At 39.5% G+C, this 25746-nt stretch overlaps 1 protein-coding gene across 5 annotated transcripts in view; it reads left to right on the plus strand.

Moving 5' to 3' along the window:
- Nucleotides 1–6102, plus strand: part of trak1a (trafficking protein, kinesin binding 1a) — a 55896-nt gene extending 49794 nt beyond the window's left edge. For 4 of the 5 annotated variants that reach the window (XM_041792810.1, XM_041792808.1, XM_041792809.1 and 1 more), the window contains one exon: nt 944–6102. In XM_041792810.1, the coding sequence (XP_041648744.1) occupies nt 944–1994 (1051 nt within the window). In that variant the 3' untranslated portion in view covers nt 1995–6102. The remainder of the gene's footprint in view (nt 1–943) is intronic. The other variant, XM_041792811.1, reaches the window with a different exon arrangement.
- Nucleotides 6103–25746: the final 19644 nt, after the last annotated feature.

Consider the following 25746-nt stretch of genomic DNA (forward strand, 5'->3'; position numbering starts at 1 on the left):
AACGTTCCCTTTAACAAGTTTCTAACCTAAAATCGAGCTTCTGAAATGATGCTATGATTCCAATCTCTGATGAGGTCAAGTCAAGCTAAGATTTTCTACCCCAGAACTAAATTTAGTTCATGTTCAGTTTTAGGTCTAATTGATTGTCATTCCATCCATATCTATGTACCGTAGGGAGGAACAAAATTATAACACTCAGGACCAGTGTGCTAAAAAGATAATGAGTAAATAAATAATGTTCCTGCGTAACACTTACTGAAATAAGAACTTGTCGCAACAATTAAAATGAGACGCAAAAACATATAAAATGACATTAAGATAGCATGTCCTGTGGACTTAAGCAGCAGGATGTTAGCTGTTTAGACCCTGGTTTCTGTGGTCAAAAAGCACTGAGTTCCTCAAAGGTTCCTTCTTCCTAAGGAAAGTGCCTGCGGTCAAAAAGTACCTTAAGTCAGACCGCTCCAATGTAACCTTTAAGGTCCTGCTTCAGTTCATGAAAAGTGGGCAGGCAGGTGATATCTTTACTGTTTGTGACCGTTTCACCCACATTGATCAAAACCAGCTTATGTGATAACCCTTGAGTTTTCTCCAACTACTGAATGATGGCTAGTAAATCAGTGCAAAGTTTCCAAATTCCTTTTTAGTGTGTCAAAATATGAGGGCTCTAACAATTAACTTACTGTGTGGTTAATAGTCTAATGTGTCTGTGAACTTTTGAAATATGCTGAGGTTTTGTTTGATTGTTTTTTGTCTATGGCTGTCAGTAACAAAATTTGTTTTTGTCTGCTCAAAACAGCACTGAAAGCACTGTATAATGCCTCAATAACTCATGTCTGCTCATCTTTTTCCCCATTTTACCCCATACTGCTCCCTATGTTCTTTGCCCCCCCCATGTATCCTTCTGCATCCCTCTCCCCACCTCCCATTACTCCTCCATCTACAGCCCAGCTCTCTCCTCCTGTCAGAGCACTGCTTGCACTGGCCCCTCTACCCCTGCTCCCTCTCCTGTACCTTTCTCTGCCCCTCATACACCCTCCTACACCCCCTGCTGCACCCCACGCCGCCTCTCTCTCTCCCTCTCTCTAGCTGAGTCCTCCACCAACCTGAGAGACTCCACCAAGACCACCAGCACCTCTCTGGGCCTGGTGCGCCTTTTGCTGGAGCACGGGATCTCTGCTTCGGTGTATAATCCCCGCAGCTGGGACCGTGGGTTGGATTCCAGCGGAGCTTCGACACCCATCAGAGGAGCAGCAGCGCAGAAGATCGGTGACATATCAGAGGAGGAGGAGCTCAGACGATCTGAGAAACGTCCAAACACCCTTCTCCTTCTTGAGCCCTCCACACCGCCAAACTCCCCTCGTGCTAAATCAGCGTCAGCTACCTCCAACTGCCCAGTTTTTCAGTTCAGCCCTTTGAATGATGATCCGCCATTTTATGAAACCTTCCTCGCCTCTAAACCAGCACGTACCATCCTGAGGGAGGTGCTGGGGGAGGCAGAGAGGGAGCAAACAGAAGAAGAAAGCCCAACAGACACAACCAAGCTTCGACTTGTGGACAAACTGAAAAGCTTCCGCACCCTTCCTCCTTCTGCAGGCTCTCTGTTAGCCTCTTTTGGCTCTAATGGACTCGGGAACAGCTCTCTTAGTGGGGGCCTCCCAGGCTTGAATGCAGGGCTGAGGAGGAATCGAAGCTATCCTGCCATGGTCGGGGCGAGTATGGCTATGAAAGACCCAGGAGGTCCCCCCAGCACAGAAATTCTCATACCACATTCGATGCAAGCCCCTAGCACCCATCAAGAAGTACACCCAAAGGAAATGAGCAAAATACAGACAAATCACACCCTGATTAAAAAGGCCTCGCACATACCACAGACACTACACGCACTGGAAAGTGTCGCACCACAGACGATCATTCAGAGACATACACGGCCAAACTGTAAACTGTGGCATTCGACAAGCAGTGAGCTTAACAGTGACGATGAGAGTGGGACATAACGGGAGATATCCACATCACATCTTACTCATACGACATGATGACGCATATACTCAAAACACTCTGCATTATTATACAGCCAACCTTCAGCTATGATAAAGCCCCAGATTAAACAGCCACTCTGATGACAACAGTCCGCCCGCAGACTCAGATAAACGGTCCTTGGGGCTCACCGCCAGATCGATTATGATACAGTGGTGAGTGAACCACTAATGGCTGGCACTGTTACACTGTGTTATACTCATTTACTGTCAAACAGGCTGATGATAACAGAGTTTGTTGCCTTCCTCAGAGTCTGTTTTAATAGTATGTTGTACACATTGTTTATGCAATATACTGTGTCATATAAAGTTGATATTAAAAGCCCAATCTGGTAAAAATACAGTGGCACCTCCCCATGATCCCCTTCATTTTTATTTCCCACCTTAACATGAATGAGTGCAATATCAAAAGGGACTTTTTTTAAGTCATGACCCGAATATAAGATTTTTGTTTTTCCCCTCTTATTATTTTTAAATTAAATATTATATGTAAATATACAGTATATACTGTAAAAAAGAAAGGATGTGCAGGAATAGCTGGCTTAACTGTTAAAGTCAGATCTCTTGGTAGGTGGCACCAGAATTACGAGTCGGTTTGACTAAATCTTAATATTTGTTTTATTTCAGACCCACAATCTCGGTCAAACTCTCTGTTTAAACTGTAACACCACTGCACACCACTAGTAGCCACTGTAGCTGTTCCTAACAAATACTTCCTTGTTGCTTCCAGCACTTTAATCCGATGTAAAACAACACCGGTCTGATAACATTGATAGCTCCTAGCAGAAAAAATGCGGTTTAGCATTTTTTTAACTAGAAAATAGGGATAAATTTGTCCAAATGTTGTATTGGATTATACTCGCTTAAAAATGAAGCACAGAGATGAGGACATCAACCCAGAAGAGGATTGAAGGCCAGCAGGTCAAATGTTAGCACTGCTATCCCTAGCCACATTCTCTGATTGTGTGAAGTTAAATGTGTTTTCTTGACAATGGCATATTAGGGCCACTCTAAGAAATTAAAAAAGCAAAGATTTTTGCTGGCATGGCAAAACCTTGTCCCTCTATTTTTCACATTTTTCATTTTTTTTCATAAATCAGAGCTATTGGTAACCTTTTGCCTCTGTCAATGGGCTTTAAGAAATTTTAAAGCAATAAAAAGTGTTGGGGTTGTGGGGGGCTGGAGCCTATCCCAACTTTCACCGGGCAAGAGGCGGTACACCCTGGACTGGTCACCAGTCAATCGCAAACACTCACAGCACATTTAGAGTCACCTAATGACTTGACAAGCACGCTTTTGGTGTGTGGGAAGCCAGAGTACGTGGAGAGAACATGCAAACCCAGCACAGAAAGGCTTTAAAGTCGTGAGTTTGGAGAAAGGAGATATTGGCCAAATACCACTGATTATTTTTTTTTTTTCTAACTATTTATAGTGATTTATTATTTTTCTTTAAAAATTTGGAAAGGAAAAAACTCAAAATTTTGACATAAAGTTGTAAATTTTTACAAAAACAAACTCTGATTCTTGAGTTTAAAAAGTAAAAAGATAATCCTTGAAATTTGAGTTAAAAAGGAAGTAAATTTTGACTTAAAACTCAAAATTTTAGTTTATAAAGTCAAAAATTTACAAGAAACTAAACTGTGGAACTTAACTTTAGACTGGTTGATTAAACACGATTAGAATTTGTGTTTAGTGGAATGGGAAATTATTTCTCCAGGAACATCATCAACTGCAGGGCTACACAGTGACGCATCCACTACCCAAAAACTGTTGTGTTCAGGATGTGTTGTAGCTGCTGCAACACAAAAATAGCCTGAAAGGAATTTCTTTATCAGCGAGCACTGAAGTTTTCCTATAGAATAGGCAACATACTCATCTAATTAGTCTTTGCGTTGTGTTTTATATGTGTGCAAAGGGACTCTGGTTTTGTTAAAGCCTCTGGTAAAAGCTTGAGGGTTGAGACGTGTCGGGCAGAAACAAAAAGCTCTCCAAATGTTAAATTTCTACTGGCCAACTGTCCTGAACAAGGCTGAGGAACCACCTGAAACTGTTTTTAACTTGATGTTATTCAGGCATCAGCTTGGATTTTATTTGAATGTGGGATCAGTGTCAAAGTAATTTTATTTACTTGCATTAACACCTAAATTAACATCTTATATTCGGGCCTTTGTGGGGATTATGCACCTTTTTAGTTAGTTTGTGTCTGTGTTTTATTGCACTGGAGCTGAATGTGAGTTTTAATGATGGCATTAGAGATTATTTTCAACTAAGAACTCTCTTTAGACCCTTAGTCCCTTTTACATTGTAATGTGTGTTGGAAAATAATCCAGATTGTGGCTTTAAAGTGTCATCCTGCTGTGACTTACTGTACTCATGTGCCTAAAACAGCCAACATGCTGTATTTCATTCTGTATGTATTTGCATTTCTTTTGTTTTCATGTTAATGCAGTGGAGGACATTAATGAGAATAATGGATGTGTTTGATCTGACCCTGCTGAGAGTCTTCTCCCAACACAGGATTCTTTGTGTCTTTTATGGATCTTTGATTATAATGAGTTGAGTGGAGCATTGCCTTCACGTTCAATCTGCAGGGTCGTGTAGCTCATTGGCACAATCCAGACCAGGTCCAGGTGTTAAATCACTGTGAGGACTGAACTCAAGAGACCGACCTGCAACAGATTATTTATTTTAGTTTTCTTATTTAGGGGCAGACCTACTCTTTGCATACGTCTGTGTTGAACGGGTTTGAAGAGGGTGTAAAAAGGAGATGGCTTATGATCTAACCTAAAATACATTTCAAAGAAATGCAGATGGAAGATGTAAAATCAAAGAATAAGTCTGCACAGGCTCAGCTGAACCATCCCAGATTCACTCAAACCAAAGTTAGACCCGAATAAAAAGTAGGTGGGACCACAACGCAAAATTCAAACATGTTTGTTAAAAAAGGTGACAAAACCTGGATCACACAGTACATACATTTATTTTATTTATTTAGTTAAATTCCAACAAGTGTGTGGTTGAAAATATAGCAACATAGAGAGTTGATTGACTAATATGTTTATGAATGTAACTGTAGGAGTGACTTGAAACATCCAAATGTTGGTTTTTAGAGCAGGAGGAGATATTTTAGCACTCTTTTTAGCTTGAGGGAAGTCTGTTGTACCACTGACCCAGTTCCAGTGTCCGTCCTCTTGGATGTCCATGTGACATCCCTCTGTATACATGCAGAAAACTTCTGCATGAGACAGGGGACTTCACCTGTCCCGCTCCTCATGCAGCATGATCACTGGCGCCCTCTTTGGTCTCGGTTTTGGTCCGGGCCTCTGACTACTGTTCTAGTTTGAAGCAAGTAAATGGAGAAAATGGCCTTCTCTGCTGCTGGCAGTGGTCTGTTATCCTTGATTATGAAGGGTTTCAATGTTATCAAGTGGGAGATTAATAGAAACTTAAAATATATTTATTTAACACTGATTGTTAGACAAGCATATAACTGAATGTCTATTGTGTTTGTTTAGACTTTGAGACTGTATTGAATCATCACGCTTGTTTTTAGGTCTTCTTGGAAACATTTCCATCCGAGTCAGCTGTCCAAAAGATACAGTGATGCTCCATTCATTTATTGCACATTTGGGAAACAAACAATCAGACAATTGACAGTATTTTACTATGATACTAAGTGCTAAGCCTGAGGCGATGATGAGTGTTTGTGTTTGTATGTGTGTGGATTTTTCTGTGTGTCAACTGAATCATCTGAATGTAAGTTATACATTAATTCTGCTGTAGGGCCATATATATATGTATAAATATATTTATGTACAATATGTTGATTTATCTCCGTTTTCAGTTTGTGTTGACCTCAGAAAGGGAAGCTGTTATGACATTGTAAATGTATGCAACATATAGTCATGCTAACATTTTTCTTATTTTAAAGATGAACTGTAACAGTAGAAGAACAAAACAGGGGATTCAGTTTATTTTGAGTAAAGAGGAGAATGTTTTTTTGTTCAGAGACTGAAATGTTCGATTCTACAGAACAGGCTGGACTGTCAATAAAAAGTTAAAACCTGAAGACTGACCTGTCTTTCTTTAATACAAAAACACAACATTTTCATGTGTTTTTGTGTATTTTAAATGCTCATTTTACTCAAGACTTTCAGGGAACACAGCAACGTAGTCCACTGAATGGTTACCCTGTACAAAACCCTGTTCTGCATAGCACATGCTCCCTGCACAGAAACTACTACACAAGATCTTACTGTAATAATAATAATAATAATAATAACTTTATTTGTGTAGCACTTTCAAAAAATGGGTTTACAAAGTGCTTTTGACATGTAAAGAAGCAAACAGAAAAGCAAAGCAATAAAACCCAAACTAAAGACCAAGAAGACTGAACAAAGGACACCAACAACTTCGGCAGAATCCAAACCACTTAAACATCCTAACCAAAAATATGATCATGATAACAACAACAACACTGTGAGGCATCAACAACTCAGACATCATGTGATGCCATGCAAACTCTTAAATATCACAAGACATCATCAGAGTGCAGGCATCATACGATAATACACAACTAAGACATCATAGATGTCATCCGAAAGCAGATAACCTGAGTACAATAAATCAACAGGAACCCAGTTACACAGGCTGAGACCAAGAGGACCAAAATTTAAGACATTAGAGATTAAAAGAGAAACAAAGAGGAATAGAAACAAAAGGGGAAGATAAAAACAGTAAAAGGCAGTAAAATATAATTAAGGGGACAAAAAGGAATTTAAAAATAAAGATAATAATGATAATAATAATACTAGCACAGGTATACAGAAGATAAGGAATAAAAGCATTAAGGGATGAAGGCAGTAACAATTAAAAACAGCCAAAGGAGGCAAGAAAATGTTATTACATTAATAGGGAATAAAGTCAAGTAAAAGATTAGGAGGAAATGAAATTTGCTAAGAAACTTTAAAAATGGTAAAAACCTGTGAGAAAATAACCAAATAAGACATAAAATGAAGTCTATAAAAGTGAAGTTTAAGAAGTGTTTTAAAGAATGTTACTGAGTCTACATGCCTTATCTCCTCGGGCAGGTCGTTCCAAAGTCTAGGCACCCCGATCGAAAAGGTCCCGTCACCTTTAGTTTTAAGTCTCGACTTTGGAACGACCAGGAAGCCCCCGCCCGAGGATCTGAGGCTGTGGGCTGGCTTGAGGGGGGTTAAAAGTTCTCTTATATAGATTGGAGCCAGACCCTTCAGTGCTTTAAAAGTAATTTGTAAAATCTTAAAGTAAATTCTAAAACTAACAGGAAGCTAATGTAAAGATGCTAAAAGGGGAGGTGATATGATGTTGTCTGTTAAAACCTGTAAGCTTTTTTCACCTTGCCATAGTGCATATGTAATACAAAACTAGGACCTGTGTCTGTCTTTAACTTTAAGTGATGAGAGAGGATTAAAGTCCCTGTAAAGGGTAATCCAAAGTGTATGTCTTGACATAGTAGATATGTTGGAATACATTGTCTGGAAACGTTAAAACACTGAGCTCTATGTGTGACTGAATCATGGATTTAGACTGAAACCTCTTGTGTGGCTAGGTTTCATTTGGGTGGGGCTGATATAGCACCCCATGATGTCACGGGCCCTATGTGAATTACCCGGTCCCCCTAATGCAGCTATAAAAAGAACAAGGGCAGTTTATCAAAATAGTCTGCTGTTAGCTGGTGTTACTGCCTTCACTGAAAGTTAGCGGCTAGCTAAATGCTGTTTTTGTTCATTGTGAGGTAAATTTGCCAAATCTATCAGCCACAGGGGACTATGGATCATTGAAAGTATCATAATAGAGTGCCAGAAAACAGACTTCTGCCTCTGCTCTGGCCAGAGTTTACCATAAGGTCAGGGAGCAGGCTAATCGCTGGAGTGCTTGTCTATTTTTCACTTGAACTTGGCACAGCTTCACACCCTGAAGTTGCGTTTGAATCCATATTTCACTTATCAGTGTGGCTTTTTCTCTCTCAAAGCAGCAACAGCTCCGTACTTCCTGTTAGCGTTGTGATGCTAAAGATCGATTAAGTATCTGATGACACATTCTGTTCCTGCTAAGAAAATAAGCATAATAAAATAGTCATCATAAAAGTATCCAATGCTAATCATCGTTGAAGACTTTTATTTTTAAGAGCAACATCAGGAAATTAAATGTTTTCAGCAGCAACTTAACAACTCAGACATCTCCTAAACAGGGGAAAAACACAACTTTACATAACCCAGAAAATGAAATATAAGGAATACCTGAGGAGTTATATACAGGATGAAAAAATGAAACAGACTTTTCGGCTCTAAACTGTCCGTCATGACATAAATGTGATTGTTCCTCTGGTGTCTTAAAAGAGATAGTCACAGCAAAGTAGACAGATGATTCGTCCATTCAGGTTGCAGCATTTTCTTTTAATTTTGAGAGGATCATATTCCTCGACACAGCCACACCATTCTAGAGCAAATTTCTCTGCCTCATTTTTCATGATTTTGAAGCTTACTTTAATATATTCAGAGATGTTTTTCATGACTGAAATGACTGAAAACGCAGTGGCGTGTCATACAACAAACATAAAAAACTCCTAATAGCTCTGTGATGCACTATGATGTTCCTGAAAAATCCCAAAGTTCAGTTATGTTTTACAGACAATATAATCAGGTGATTTTCTGAGTGTATATGGGGCCCCCTTGTGGCCTTTGAAGGTTCTGTTCATTAACATTTGCTCTGTAATATTATTCAGAGACATCTTTAATATTCTCTGAGTAAGCACCAGACTGCAGTGTCAGGCAGAAACCTCAAACAGAAGCAGACTCAGTGACACACAGCCATCTGCTACTGTGTGCTGGGTCAACATTCACCATTTGCTGATGTGCCAGTAGCCTCAGAGGTTAGTTTGTGCACCTCTTCTGCTGAGGCTGTAGTCCTCAGAGCAGGCGGACTAGGTATGAATCCAACCTGTGGCTCCTTTACCAGGTCATGCCCCACTCTCTTTTTAATGTCTGACCCTGTTTACTGTCCCGTCTGTTACATAAACCCCCAAAGAGTAAAGCTTATAAAAGATGTAACTTTGATTTACTTTTTCAGTTATCGTTTCCTTTGGATCAGCCTGAACGAGTCTGCCTATTCTCCTCTGAACTCTGCCATCAAAAATGTATTTTTTGGACACAGAGAACTGCTGCGCAAAGGATATTTCCCCTTTTTCTCAGCATGCTCTTAAAATCACTAGACATGATTGTGCATTAAAATCAAAGTAGATCAGCAGTTTGTACACGTTCAGATGCTCTGATCATCTTGACATTGTTTATAAGTCTAAACGCACCCGTTTCTGCCTGTGATTGACTGATTTGACTGCATTAATGAGAACTTGAGCACATACGCCTAATGAAGTGATCATTGATAGAATTCTTCACTCTCTTCAAATACGATTGTTACAGAGATTCCTTGCCTCTGCTTAATTTCCTCACTCATTCTTATCCTCTTTAGTTGCTCTTATAATTGTAGTTGATGAATGTCTCCATAAACATTACACCGACTGTGTAACCTGTTACAACTTTTCACCACAGGGAGGCAGTGTGCCTCAGTGAACAGAGCTGACAGCTGGTGGAAACATAAACCAGGGCCAAATTCAAGCCTGGGAAAGAAAGCATTTAAGCATGGAAAGATTAAAAGTGAATCCAAATGTTGGTTTAGCAAAACCCATATGTGCTCATCCTGTTCTCAGAATAAAGCTCGGCAGATCTTTCTCCTCCTGGGCGTCTCCTCCATCCTGAAGTCAGACACAACACCACACTGGGTGGAAGACTGCACTTTTTTCTAAACTAATGATGCAAAGTAACAAGGAGTTCCTGTTTAAAATCAGATGTTTTATGTATGAGATCAGCATCATGTCTTGGCAAACCAGACTGACAAATACTAACTTCCTGGACGTCAAACTCTCTTAGAAATAAGAAAGTTTTGAGAGAAAAAGAGAACACTCAGAAGAGAGAAAATAGTGATCCGTAACTGAATGAAGGAGATTAAAACAAAGAGAGGGGACAGATGGATACTTGCAGCACTCGATGCTTGAGAGATGGTTTTTGATGCTCAGAGGAGGATGGGCAGGTGTGTGTGGTCCCAGCAGGGGAATGAAAAAATTCTGAACAGTTGAGTCAAGCACGACTGAAAAAGTGAAGACAAGCAGGAAGCCAGAGAGACTATTTTCCCAGCATATGTTGGTCACTTTGTCATGAGATGATAAACAAAAGTAGATCAATATTGGTCAGACTGTCATGTCATCTGTGGAAGAAAGAGATAATATGGAGAAGCAAGAATCCTGCAGAATGTATGAAGAAAGCAGTTTTTAAGATTATCGTTACTGGGCATTCACAACTGGCGCATTTATATAGAAAGGTTTACTTAATAGGCAGAATTTTCTCCCTGAATAGATTTAAAACCTCTCACAGACTTGTGTCCTGAGTCAAAGGAAGTGTAAGTCTCCACTGATCTCTTCTTCTTTTTTGGCTGCTCTGTTTCAAAGCCAAAAATTATTCGAGAGACTCTTGAGCTCAGAGATAAACAGCATCTCAGAGAGGAGGTCCTCTTCAGAGTTGGGATGTGTGATCACATCCTCAAGAGGTTAAACTCGAAGGGCTGCAGAGCCAGTGTCCTTCAACAGTCATTCAATCTGGGACAAAAGGAGTTTTTTTCTGCTTGAGTTAACAACTGCATGTAGCCAGGAACCTCAAAAAGAACCTTAAGAGAATAAAAAAGTCATACATACATGAATATAAATGGGTCTGTCTGTCTGAAATCCACCTCTGTTCTATCACTCTGTTAAAGCTCTAATGTGGAATTTTTATTATGTGTTGATTTTGGCGCCACCTGCAGACAAAGCAGTATTTCATCACTACTTTCTGTCCTGTGCATGTTTAAAGCCTGATTTATACACTATGTGGACAAAAGTGTTTGGCCTACTCCAAAAGCATCCACTCTTCTTGGAAGGATTGAGCAGAAAGTTGAGCAGCAGTTTAATTGTCTTGATAAGAGAAACAAACAAATTAACAAACAATGTTAATCACTGCTGCCAAATGCTTAATGTTAACAAAAATACTACACAGGTTTCCAAAATCTAACAATCACAGAACTGGTTTGCAATAGCTCAGCATGAGTACAAAGTCTAATTCATCAGATCCTACAATTCACAAAAGATAAAAGTTAAAATCGCAGAGTTGCTGGCTTCTTTGGAAGTGGTGAAGGGAAAAGAAGACTTCAGCAGCTGTTATATAAAGGCTGGAGGAGTGGCTGGATTCAGTCAACATGGCACCACCTTCTTGAATGACCAGTCAGCCACAGCGGCCTTCATCAGCGCCTAATTACCAAGACACACCCACACAGACACCATCAATACTGCAGGGGAAGACACAGAGCTGCACATGAGCAACAAAACAGAAATGCAAAACTATGACCCAGGGTCATAACACTCTGCACATAAGAGCATGTCTGCACAGACTTTTTCTTGAATAAACACAACATTAGTGACAAACTCCATGTAAGAAATGTTTCCTCAACCTACTGATTAGCAAACAGTTGGAGCAGGGGCAGGCCTAAGCCTACTGATAAATGGCTACAATGTGCCATTTATATCAACCAAGCCCCAATTCTGCTAATTCATGAATAACTGTAAAGCTTTATCAGATCAAAACAGATAAGTTCTGAACAAAATCACCAACCCCCTTAATGGTGTGTGCACCACGCCAACTTTATTCCCAGTACCGGGTTGTGAACGCGATTATTTCTGCTGTTCAAAATGTACAGTTTAATACAGGACCAGATGGGGATTCATTATCTTTTGGTGCAGCCTCATGTGGCCATTTGAGGAACTGCAGGTGGCATAATTTTTCAACAACAGAGCTTGCTACTTCACACACAATCGTGTTATACTGCTTTTGTGCATGAATGCTGACCAAAGAAGATAACGGCTCTGATAATGGAGTAAGACTTGGGGTTTAATAAACAGCATGTCATTTCTTTTGACAGTTGTTTGATACTTTGATATACTAAAAGCTTTACCTGTTCCTTTTTTGACAAATTTCTCCTCATAGCCGTGTCACTTTCAGGTTACTTTTGGATGAAGTTACTTTACCTTAAAAGACTCTGTTGATTAAGGTGTACACTGTGTGATTTCATTATCAAACTTTTTTCCTTAACAGTCGGTACAAGCAACAATCTCCTGTATCACACATTTCTCCACAGTTTATTCCTCGCTGAAATGTGTGTTTGGTGTTCTTGCTGACGTCACTTCTTTGTTGAGAGTTCAGAAGTGTGAAGCAGATTCTGCCTCTGGAGACTCACTCGATCGATTCTCTTGGCGACACTTTTTCTCCTTGAAACCCACGAACAGGCAACAGAAACAGCTGCAGGGTTTAAAGTGCAGCCATTAGAGGTTTTCTGGTCCAGTGTAAACAAATGAAACATATGTTCACTGGTTGAAAGGAAGTGATAAATCTGAGAGTAAATGTTTGAGGTGAATTTTATATTAGTGATACTGATGACTCAGAGCAAAGTTCATAAGTGAACATTATTATAAAGAGATTTGATATCATCATTTTTTGTTTACCCCTCAGAATGAATGAATGTTTAAACTAAAAGATGTGAGTTTCCTGCTGGTTCTGAAGCCCTAGGCAGACTTACATGTTTATATCTTAGTGTGTCCGTTTTGCTGTGATCACACATTATTCCTTGTTATCAGAGACTTTTTTACAATGTTTTCTTTAGGTAATGACACTGATGAGCACAACTGAGATAACCGTTGCAAAGTTGATAGATTTGTCAGACTGTCACCAGGCAACTCCATCTTGAAAAACTCAAATTCATCACGTTTGTACCAAACCAGTCAGCATCATTTGAGGAGAACGAGGCGGTAGGAGTTAGGTTGTGATGTGAGCTGTTAGCAATGGCTGCCTCCTATGTGGCGGTCAGTTCATACGTAGCTACAGCAGCAATTTGATCAGAACTGGACTACATGTCATTCATAGATAAGGAATAAAGAACAGCACTGAAGGCTTTTCATGACCGAAACAATATTTCTTTTTTCTGCAGACCTGTTTCGGCTTGAGTTTGCGATTGTTATGTTGCACTGTAAGCTGGTGAATACAATGCTACTGCCATGGTAGTGATTAGCTTGGATGTAGTTGTAGGAAAGCGTCAGTTTAATCAGACACAGACCACATATCTGTATCAAAACGAGCAAAGAGTCACAGCGGAAGCTTCTCTTAGCAGAGATGTTTTTGCACGTCTCCTAGCCTTTGGCATGAATTGTAGCCAATAACATGCTCACCGTTAAAACCCTGAGAGTGCTAGCCTTTATAACTCAGGTTAGCACTGGAGATGCAGATGTCTACTACCTTGTTTTGTCTTGTCACTGTGATTTGCCCATCCACATATCCAATCACCTTCTGAGAATGTTTTGAAAGGTCCTGCCCTTCCCAAACACTTTTTATGGGCGGTTCCCCGGATGATTATAAACTATTCATGCAATGGATCTATGAAATCCATCCATCTAGCATGTCAGGGGAAGGAAAGATCTCTCTTAGCACACCTCACCACACAAAAATATGGCAAGATGATCCAAAGTCCTGCTGTCAGACAAAAGTTAATTTTGCATTTCATTTGAAAATCAAGTTTCCAGAGTCTGGAGGACAATCAGACAGGCACAGAATCCAAGGTGCTTGAAGTCCAGCGTTTTCAGTTACCACAGTCAGTGATGGGTTAGGGTGCCATGTCATCTGCTGGTGTTGGTCCACTGGTCTTTATCAAGTCCAGAGTCAAGGCTGTCAGTCATCTGCCAGGAGGTTTTAGTGCACTTCACACTTCCATCTGCTGAAAAGCTTTATGGAGACACCGATTTCCTTTTCCAGCAGGACTTGGCACTTGCCCACAGTGAAGCCAGAACTACCATAAACTGGTTCGCTGACTCTGGTGTTACTGTGTTTGATTGGCCAGCCAAATGGTCTGCCTGAACTTCAGAGCATCTCAGGGTAAATGTCAAGAGGAAGATGAGAGACACTTTACACAACAATAAAGAGCTAAAGGCTGCTATCAGAGCAACCTGGGCTTCATAACACCCCAGCAGTGCCACAGACTGGTCGCCTCCATTCCGTGTCACATAGATGCAGTAATTTATGCAAGAGGAGCTCCAACCAGTTACTGAGTTAAAAAAACAGCACAATTTTCCACAAGGCCAACATTTCTGTATTGTAAATCCTTTTTTGTACTGATGATTTGTCATATTCTAATATTTTTAGTTATTATTATTATTTTTTTAATTTTGTGAGCTGTAAGCTGTGATGAACAACATTAAAACAAAAAACATCATGAAATATTTCACTTTGTAATGACAAATCTTGAATATATGAAAGTCTATCTTCTTGAATTAAATCACAGGACAAAAAACAAACTCCTAATTTTTCACCTGCCAATGACAAGTCACTGTACACCTAAATTTATTGCAAACACACTTTAAAGGCAAACTTCACTGGCAAGTCGGGGTTAGACTTAGTTGATGTGGTGCTATTTGCAAATGGTTTATTTCAACTCTTTACAATGGCTGACAGCCCTGTCTAACAATGATCCTCTCCTTTTTTCTCTTGGCTGGTCTCAGATTAGAGAGTCTTTAAAGTGGACAGTATACAGCATTATTACAGGGTTTTACTCCATCACTTTCATATTTTGCATCATCACGCTCCCAGTTGGCACAGAGTTGGATCATCTTTTCCTGTTCAGTCTAAATTGGGTCTAGACTGAGGATGTCCTTTTATGTCTCTGTACAGATTAGATTTTCTTCATGAAATAGGTCATGTACCAATACAAGCTGAAACTATGTGACTCAGGTTTGCAAATCCTAAGTCTTAAAAGTTTTCTGCTCAATATTTCTTCCAAAGAAAACACTGAAAACTTTGTAATCTCTGCACAGCCTGACTAAATGTTTGTCCCTGACTTAGGGTGTATTTTCTTTCTGACTCATTAAATGTGACATCTGACTGTGACGACAAACTCTCACTCAAATCTTGACTTTTAATGTGTTGCATCTTTAAGTTGTTTATTTTGAAAAGAAAAGATAGTGCCCCTGTTGTCGAGGTCTACAAGGTCAGCTTAGAATATCTTGATCTGCTTCTATTCAGCATACATATCCAGACAAAATGAGACCTCGTGTAAATTAACCTCAGTAAGAGCCTCCGTCTCATTCATATTTATACTGCATAGTGTGGACATGAATCTTTGATTAATGTTTTTTTTCTGTAAGTTTGCAGCAGAAATCTTTGGGTTTAAATAAGTTTAACCTTATCTCCCCTTGGGCATCCATTTATTACACAGCTCTGTGGTGAATTACCAACTATTTAGTCTGCTTGTGACATTATGAAGCATCTTTAATACACAGTTGAAGTAGTCTGTATCTTTCATATGTCATCATTTGTTCAATTCTCAAACATGATTATGTGATGAAAATGGTGCTTTCATGTACTGAGAGAAAAAGCCACCCTAACCTACCTGACCATATCTGAAAAAGTACCAACAGCCGCTCAATTTACCATGAAATAAGTGGGATCAACAACATTTTTGGAGAGCTGAGTCCAGCTTTACTGGTCACACCCAGACCTGAAGAAATCCCTCAAACAGAACCTGTCTGACAAAGATGAGAAACAAAGTCATTGACATCTATCATTCTGGAAAGGTTTACAAAGCCGATTCTGAGGCTTTGAGACTCCAGCCAACCAAAGCAAGAGCCATTATCCACAAATGGAGAAAACTTGCAACATTGGTGAACCCTCGCAGGAGTGGCCAGCCCACCAAAATTACTCCATGAGTGCATCGAAGACTCATCCAGGAAGTCAAAAAAAGAGCCAGATAAACATCTAAAGACCTGCAGGCCTCACATGACTCATTTAAGGGCAGTGTTCATGACTGAATGATAAGAAAGAGACTGGGCAGAAATGGGAGAGTTCCAAGGCCAAAACCATTGCTGACCAAGAAGAACACAAAGGCTCATCTCACATTTTATTGATAATCCCCAAAAGACAAGTTGAACTTTCTAGAAGGTGTGCATCTAGCATAAAACTAAAGCAGCATTTCATAAAAAAACATCATACCAGCAGACAAACATGGTGGTGGTAGTGTGATGGTCTGGGGCTGCTTTGCTTTTTCAGGACCTGGACCACTTGCCATAATTGATGAGACCATGAATTCTGCTACCAGAAAATCTTTAAGGAGAATGTCTTGCCATCAGTTCATGATCTCGAACTCAAGCAGATTCGGGTTATGCCACAGGACAATGATCTGAAACACACCAGCAAGTCCACCTCTGAATGGTTTAAAAAACAAAATGAAGGTTTTTGAGTTGCCTAGTCAAAGTCTGGACTTAAATCTGGCTGAGATGTTGTGGCATCCCTCCACTGTGGCTGAATAAAAACAATTCTGCAAAGAAGAGTGGGCCAAAATTCCTCCACAGCAATGTGCAAGACTGATTGCCTGTTATCACAAATGCTTGCTTCCAGAAGTTGCCGCCAAGGGTGGAACAACCAGTTATTAGGTCTAGAGGGAGATTACTGTTTTACATAGGACCAGGTAGGTGTGGATGGCTTATTTAATAAATGAAATAACTGAAAAACAGCAGAAGAGTTGTGGCATGTCATCTGCAGTTCAACCAGTCAGCCTGCTTCATGACTCCAATTTACATCACCAGCACAATACATCTGCACTCACATGGAGGTATTTTGGCTTTAATGCAGTAAAATAAAAAAAAAACACAGCAGTGTGAGTTGATAATAGTTTTAGTATGGCAAGAAGCAACACATAATTAATAGAAATGTCTGTTGATTTTTGAGCCTCTTCAGTCATAACATTACACAGATCCTTAGTTAATTTGTTACATAACAAAATTAGAATTTTAAATGAAAGTTTCCATCAGCCATTTTCCAATTTGTACCGTATCATTAAAGAGCATTTCTCACACATTTATATAACCATTTTAATATTGAGACTGCTTGAAACAAAATGAGCAGAAGTTAACTTTCATTCATCCATTAGCATCAGGTCCTGAAGGAACGACATAATGAGAGCTGATGTTCCTCTGTGTGAGGGGACTCTGCTCCCCCCTCACCTGCTCAACTCATTTCCCTTTCATTGTGACATTTTTGACTAATAATACTTACATCAGATTATTTCAATTTGCCAGACAGCAAAATTGAATCAAGTGAAACAAGGAAACATTACATTTCTCTCAATCTGCAGGGAGACCAACATGAGCTGAGATCAGATGTCATCAGACACCTGTTTGTGTTTGCACCTTATCCACAGCATGGTAACATAATATCATGATAACATTTCATGATGATGTAAAAACTTCAGTGGAAACCATGTAATCTTCGTACTTCATGCGTAATGTTGCATTGTCATTGTCACAAACTGAACCTTTGACGTATGGGGCCTGAGTGGTGAGGCTGTGGCAACTCAGGGCTATGTGCTTCTGTGGTAGGTTATGTAACTAATCAGCAGCATGTAGGGCATAACAGATATTAGGGGTCTCTCTCAATGCGGGAAATCTTCGGATCAAAAACATGAATTTAGGACCAATGTTAGAATTTTAAAGTTAGCATCTTTACCTAATTAACCAAAAACTTAGCAATATTATTTTTGATGACATGAGAAACCTAACCATTCAAATTAAAGAAATTGTGTGGCTGCAGCTTTAACAAATGTTTTATCTTTGAGATACAGTGACAGCTGAGAAATATTTTAAGCTGAAATCATCATTGAGTCCATTTGGTGTAAGACTATTTGCAAAATACAAAATATTTCACTATGAGTGCCTTGTGATGAACTAATATATATATATATATACTGGTTGTGATTTGTTATCATCTCAGTTAATTGAATTTTTGAACATTTTAAGGCTAAGCGCTCTACTGATAATCTACACTGATGTGAAGCACAACCTTCTCTAACTGAGTCTACTGTAAATCTCTACATTTAAGATTATTGGTTGGCAAAGAACAATTTGAAAAGGACACATTAAACTGCATGGGATTTTGATGAGAATTTGTTACAATGTAAAGATGTTTTATAGGGTTTATTATTGAATTGTGCATGCATTACTTTCTAATTTCTAATGTCACTGCTATCAGCTGTAGCGTGCATGCCCCCCGTGTGTAGGTTCATTGTTTAAGCACAGAAATTAGAGTCCATTTAGCACAGATAAATGATGTAATAACTACGACTGTAACTCAGATTGAACACTATCTAAATGCTGCAGAGATTGCAGTTGGAGATGCAGGAACAGGGACTTGGCTGAAAATAAAATGTCCTGGACAATAGGCACACTGGTAAGATCATTTGCTATGTACAGTGCATGATAAAAAGTTGTGACGTGGGCATTATAACATGCTCAAGAAAAAGCAAACTAAGAAGATTTAACAAATTATGTGAGGTTTTCTGTCTTCATTAACTGGTACTTAGCATTTATCCAAGGATTAGCACTTCTTTTGTTTGTGGTGTTTTCAAACTGACTCATTTTATATTTTTCCAAAAAGAAAAATAGTACAAAATAATTGTATTCAAACTCCACATCTTTTACTTTTTTGTCTTGGTAGAAATGGGTACACATGGTTTGATACCCCAACCCATGTATGTCACTCTGTAGAGATTAGTGCTGTGTACAGCACTGAAGTATCCTGAAGTAAAGAATGCTAATGCAAGTATGCAACTTGAACACGATTTGAAGCCGCAGTTCTCTTGCAGACTGAATAAGATTTCTTCCAGGATTTTCTGCCGCCTTCATTTTACCATCTACTTTTACAAGTCTTCTGGGCCAGCTGCTGAGAAGCAACCCCACAGCATGATGCTGCCACCATTGTACTTCACAGTGTGGCTGGTGTGTTTCTGGTGATGTGCAGTGTTTGATGTCCACCAAACACAGCATCTTGTCTGATGGCCAAAAAGCAACATTTTGGTCTCATCAGACCAACAGATTTTCTTCCACTTGGCCATGGAGTCTCCCACATGACTTTTGGCAAACTCTAGTTGAGATGTGAGTTTTCTTCAACAGTGGCTTTCTCTTTGCCAGTGTCTCATAAGGTTTTGATTGGTGAAGAACCTGGGCAACAGTTGTATGCTGAGTCTCTCCCATATCAGCTGCTGAAGCTTGTAACCCCTTTAGAGTATTCATGTCTCAGTGGCCTCGCTAGTCTCCTTCTTGGACAGCCACTCAGTTTATGAGGAAGGCATGATTTAGGCAGATTTACTCACGTGCCATATTCCTTCCCTTTCTTGATGATGGCTTAAACTTTAACTCTGGGGGATGTTCAGTGCCTTGGAAACTTTTTAGTATCCATCCCCTGACTTAAAATTTTCACTAACCTTTTCTCTGAGTTGCTTGGAGTGTTTTTTTGTCTTCATGGTGTAATAGTAGCCAGGAATACTGATAAACCAGTGACTGGACCTTCCAGAAACAGGTGTCTTTATACAACAATCAGTTGAGACACTTTCACTGCGCTCAGGTGATCAACATTTCACTAACTGTTAGACTACTTGCACCAATTGACAGGACCTCAGTTGAATTAGGTTGGTCACTCTGAAAGGGGTGAATATTTACCATCCAACCATCTCCATATTATTTGACAACAGATAAATGATTAAGTGTAGTGGTGCACTCTGGTTAATTTTTCCCTTAACCATCCTACCAGAGGGGTTGTAGAAGTGGGTATTTTCTTGAGAGACTGAAAAATAAGCAGGCATACTCTTTACACCTGCACTACACCACTGGATAAGAAAGATGACAACGCTAATGCTCACAATGGTATGAACAATTAAAACCAAAAGTAAATTTTTTTTCTACCAGGTTGTATCAAGCTCATATGTGAGGTGTAATTCTGATACATGATACTAATGACATTTCCAGTTCAGGGTTATATTTAGCATCCTCTGCTCTGTGACCTGCGTCATCAGAACGATGTAGAACAAGACGGCATGACATGAAGATGGAGATGCCGCTCATATTTATTTTTGTGTGTCTGTATGAGGAGATCATGTTTGTCAGTATCAAATATTAACAGACATTTATTAAATACACTGTAAGGCACTGATTTAACATTTCAAAGCATTTTACAGCACAGTAAAGGGGATCCTACACTTAAGCTCATGGTAAAGTTTAATCCATCTAGCTTGTGTGATTTTCAGAGAATAGACACACTGTGAGAAAGTTTAGACAGAGATGTCAGTTTCACATTCCTGTATCTTTATAACCCTTTTAGAGCACATGATCATTTCTCTTTAACACTAGAATTAGTTTTATTACCAATAAACATGTTTGAAATACAAACAAGCATATCCTAAAGCTCCTAACTAGTTTGCCAATTTAGAGTATTTAGATGTATTTAATTTCCTGAATAAAGCAATAACAGCAGCTGCTTCCACATTTGTCTCCACGTGAACATTAGTGAGGTTACTGTAGGGTGTAAAGGGGTCAGAGACAGTGACTGCAGGTATGACGGCAGAGCTGCCAGGTTCATCCGTGTCACTGTGACAACAGGTACACGAGTCTGAGACGACAACCGGAGGCTAAAACTACGACTACAGACAACTACAGCTGCTGCACATGACTGCATGGTGCTAAAGAAGATATTACAGGACAGTGTTAAAGGATTGTGATGCCTTCTATAGCCATCAATCATTCCAAACAAGAGGATTCTTAAAGCAGATCACACTGGTAGTGCTGGCAAGGAAGCAAGGCTATACAGCGTGAAAATAGGCCAAAAAACAATGTTGGCTCAATTATATGCTATATTGAATATTTCTGAAGCATTTTAATTTTTCAAGCTGAAAGCCCCTGTGTTTGGAACAATACTGCAAAGGAAGCTACGGCTACTTGCTTTTCTGCCCCAGTGTATCTGATCAGAGTCAACGACAAAGTAAAACAAAACCATTATCGGGGATTTTAACTTGTGACTATGGCATGCCTTTTACTGTGGATATGAGGTGATTTTTTTACATCCTGAAGTACCCAAAGGAACAACTTCTGCAGATAGGGACTCAGCAGGAAGAAAGAGAGAGAGAAACTTTAATAGAAAATGATGAGCAGGGAGATCCCAAGTTACCCACTACTGTAGGTGTGCAAACTGTGAGCCCATGCTCATCAACATGGAGAGTAACTGCTGTAAGGAGTTGGACTAATCAACACTTCTTCAGGACATTCCTGATCATTTCTCACATAAACCTGCAGCCTGCATCACTCCCCGTCCAGAGTTCCCTGCCTCTCTGAACGCCAGTGTTTTATGGGCCTTCTTCAACTTTCTGGAGATAAATGGCTCAGTTGTGACGATACATTTTCCCTTATGAAAACAATGTGTTAGCTCTTTTAGTAGAAAACAGAGCTGAAATAACAAGCTTTAGCTTGGTCTGTCGTTTTCTCTGTCGAAGCCTCGGACCACTATTTACCTAAAGCTACATTATGCAGAGCAACTGTACCCATCTGTAGTGCTGAATTACCAAGCTCTCTGGCTGGTGCTCCCAGCGCAATCTGCTTAAAGGGGCGACACACACCGAAATCTTTGGGAGCTAAGGCCAAGAGTATTACCAAGTACCTCAAACAATCCAACAGCAAAAATACCAAAATATCCCTGTAAGTTAGGATGCCACTTAAATTGTGATTAAACTGAAGAGGAGAAGAGCATAATCAGCATGACTGAAAACTGCCTCCCTCCATAAATGTTTCTATTAGATGAAGAGAAACTCAAACACTGTTGCCCAGTAGCTGCCTAGATACTTGACTTTTGGGAAAAACAAGAAAACGGCACAGCTTAGACACAACAACCACAAGCCACATGTTTTAATGTGTCTTAGTGGTGGGCGTATCGAACCTAAAGTATCAATATATCGATATTTACAAAGTACTCATTTGGTATCGAGTACTTTTTAAAAGTATCGATATTAAATGAGTACTTTAAAAAAAAAAACGTCTATGCACCCCATCTGTTTGTTTGCAGTCACTCTCGTCTGTCTGTTGTGCCAAAAGTCCGCTGCTGCACTGTTTTCCGTGTCACGTGACTTTGGCGACCAATCAGATACATACACACTCAAGGCATCAGCACGCACACACGGTTATTCAGAGTCCTCATGTCTGTATCAAACTGGAGAGAACACCAGAAATAAATTGCTGCAGCTTTGTGAAATAACTTTCCACAAAAATGTAAGGTGAGTCAGCATTTCCAGTGTTGAACGAATTGTTATCTCAAAGTTATAAAAAACTGACGCACGAAGAGGATTTTAGAGTCATGTCTAATCTGCACCGCTCACTTTCCGACAAAAGACATTGATGGTGTTTATCATTGAGCCAAAGCCACAGCTAGTGCTGTTAGTCATAAAAACCAGAAAAGAAAGACGTTCTGTAGCTGACTCTGATACATGTGCGATCCATTTTAATTGACTTTGAGAGAGTACTTCTAAATCTGTTCCTCTTTATTACTGTTTACTAGTTTTTCTCCTATAATTTGACTGCCTTTTCCAAAAGTTTGGAAAGTTTTTTGCAGCATTTTCTCAAACCACAGATTGAATAGTAAACGGATCGATGGAGAGCATCTCTCTCCCTCACTCTCTCTCCGAGCCACAGCTGTCAGTCAAATCTGCCGCATTTCAGCAACAGGGACAGCTCATTTAGCCATTCTCAGCAGAAACATTACTACCTTTCACAACACAAAAACCCATTTTTTCAGTTGAAATAATTATTTATGAAACTGTACTTGTCTTGCCATTTAGTATTCAGTAGTAGATATTAATCTGTTATTCCATCAGAGCTTGGCTGCAGAAACAAACCTTGTCAGACTTGCCTTGATTTCTTTTTCTGTTGTAAAGACCTTGTTTGAGCTTCTTTTCTACATCATTTGTTGACTCCAGTCGCTCAGCTACATCCAGATCCTGCAGTGTTTTTTTTCAGCCGCCCATTCCCGCCCGCAGCAAAGTTTAAACCACCCGCTCCCATGAGATTTGCGTTGGGTACCGCAATGCAGCCCTCTACTCCGTAGCTCAGTTATCTATAGCCAAGTTAGCTTGAGCAGCATGAGTTTTAGCAAACGTAGCTAAAGCTAACTTAGCATCGTCAGCTCTGTTAGCTCCATAGCTAATGAAGCTATGTAAACTACACTTGTGTTAAGGTTGCCTTACATCTGATGACTTTTCCTCCAATTTCAAAGTTGCCGACAAAATTCCAAAGTTGTAGTAAAATCATTGAAGTGTTGCTTAAGTTGCAGCTCGCTCTAGTTGTCTCAGTCGTTAGGTGTACGGTGGTCATACTTATTGATTTGAGCAGTTTTAAGGCAGTCTTTCTTCAGTCTTGGCGTTACGACAATATCAAATGTGTCTGATATTGTCTGGAGTCTTAAGTCTGGTCTTTTGGAAATTGTGTTTTACAGTGATGCGACATTTATCCACAACCAACGGGAGCTGGTGTTGTGCATAAGCACAATAAATCACTTCATTCTTCAAAACATGAACATGAGCATAGATCAGTGTGAAGCTGCTGAATGTCCACTCAGAACTCAAGAGATTAAAAAACGTTTCTGCTCAGAGCTGCAGTCAGATCTCTGCGCCTCTGTGTTTATGTACTTTGTCAATTTATTCCAGGCCAACATGACAGGTACGGTGAACCACCACTGGGATTTTCAGAGTAATAGCCGGATCACTTTGTTTCTGTGGCGTTTTCATACGGTGCTGTTATTCTGAAGTGTTTCTGGGTTCTCTGACCAAATTTTTTTGTAGTGAATTTCCACCTGATGTATGATGGGAAATAATCTCATGAGGAATCATATTCCAGTCTTGTAGTTAGTGACCCATAGTCTTCTCTTAGTCTGAGACTAAAAACTCAATGACTTTTTGACAAATGATCTTTAGATATGAGAGGGTCTCATGAGGTCAGTCTTTTTGGAGTCTTAAAAGTTTTAGTAAAGTCTTTTGGTGTAAGGCCAGCCTGTTTTCATGAAGGACAAGATGTTTCTTGTAAGCAGACTGTTTAATTGGCTTTCTTAAACCTTTGGTAATCAGGTTTTTCAAGTCAGTTTTTTGACTTAACTTTTGGTATCCTAACTTTTACCTTGATCTAATATTATTTAAAACGTTTTAGTGTGTATTTCTATTCTGACATATACGGCATCCCAAATTAAAGGTTGTGAGAAGCTGCGTTTCCATTACCCTTAGAAATGCGTAAAATCTAAACAGCACAATAGAAAATTGAAAATTATTTAGAAAAACCTCTCAAATATCGCTAAAAAGTTCTTACACTCTCATTAGGTGGTTTCTCAGATGTTTGAATTTAGAAATGTATCGCAAAAGTGCAATGGAAACACTTTTTCTCCATTTACATGTCACATGATGTGGAGTACAGTGTCACATGACCAGTTCACTCTGAGACAACTTAGCGCTGTACATGTAGACAGAAGATGAGAGCGAGACTTCCCTTAACATCATACTTACACCCTTACAGTGGCCTCTGCCATACATACAGACTTTCCCTCTGAACTATCATCTGTTGCCAAAACGCAACAGGTTTTGAGCATCCTTGCAGCAGAGTCTCACAAGATTAGACTTTACAAGAATTACGAGGCTCATGCCCAAAACACCCTTCAATGGAAACAGATTCAAAGCACAATTGTACTCAGTCAAAATGATAGAAATATCGCTTTTATTTTGCAAAAAATGATAATGGAATGCAGCTAGAGAGACTGTCAGAGATCACAGGTCTACAGCCAGACTGTCTTGTGTTTTTAGAGACCTACTAGTAATCTACAGTTTTAGAGCAACACAATAAGGGCTTTAGTGGTGCTTGTGCATCATAAGAAAACACAGAATGATGCTCTCTACCTCTGATGGTGAGTTAATGAGTCAGCACTGAGAGCTGAAACACAGATCTATTTATAAGCTCCACACACCTGGTCTTAATCAGGGACAATGAGACACACAAACACCTGACACAGCACTGATGATTCCCTCGTCTAACACGCTCTGTGCCCAGAGAGAGCGTCCTTCACTTTTAAAGAAACTTCAACACCAATATGCTAAGTAATGGTTAAATATTGGGATCACTGAAGTCCTTCTCTACATCAGAATATTGTTATGTTGCAAAATGACCCCCATGTTTAGATTTCTTTAAGTATTATTTAAAATTCCCTTCACATGAAGCAGATGAACCTTCTTTCTCTTGATGACCACTTGTTGTCTGACATTAGCTCATAATCTTTCACTCTAATGTGGTTTGTGTGCATTTGGCTTCAAAAACCACTCCCACCATCACACGCCAGTGTAAATGGACCTCTAAACCTCAAAAGCTTCACACTGTATTCATCATTATCAGCGATATGTCAGAAAGGTGGACAAGAGTTTAAGTTCTAAGTGAGAAATGAGCTTTTAAAAGTTTGTATGTGCTTGATGAAGAGTCGGCTACACATAGATCATTTTTAGTAGTGACAGCACTCATTATTATCATCAGTAGACATGAAAATATTCCCAATTAGACTGATTATTTATGTCACTTCAATCAAACAGTCCAAGTTATATAAGAAGGGAAGTATTCAGGGTATAAACACTATGAGAGCAGATTGAATTTAATAATTTTGTCCACTTAATAATGGTAATGAGATTTATGGCAGAATAACCTACCAATGCAAACAGA

The sequence above is a fragment of the Cheilinus undulatus genome, linkage group 8, assembly GCF_018320785.1.
Source record: "Cheilinus undulatus linkage group 8, ASM1832078v1, whole genome shotgun sequence".
In the NCBI taxonomy this organism is placed as follows: Eukaryota; Metazoa; Chordata; class Actinopteri; order Labriformes; family Labridae; genus Cheilinus; species Cheilinus undulatus.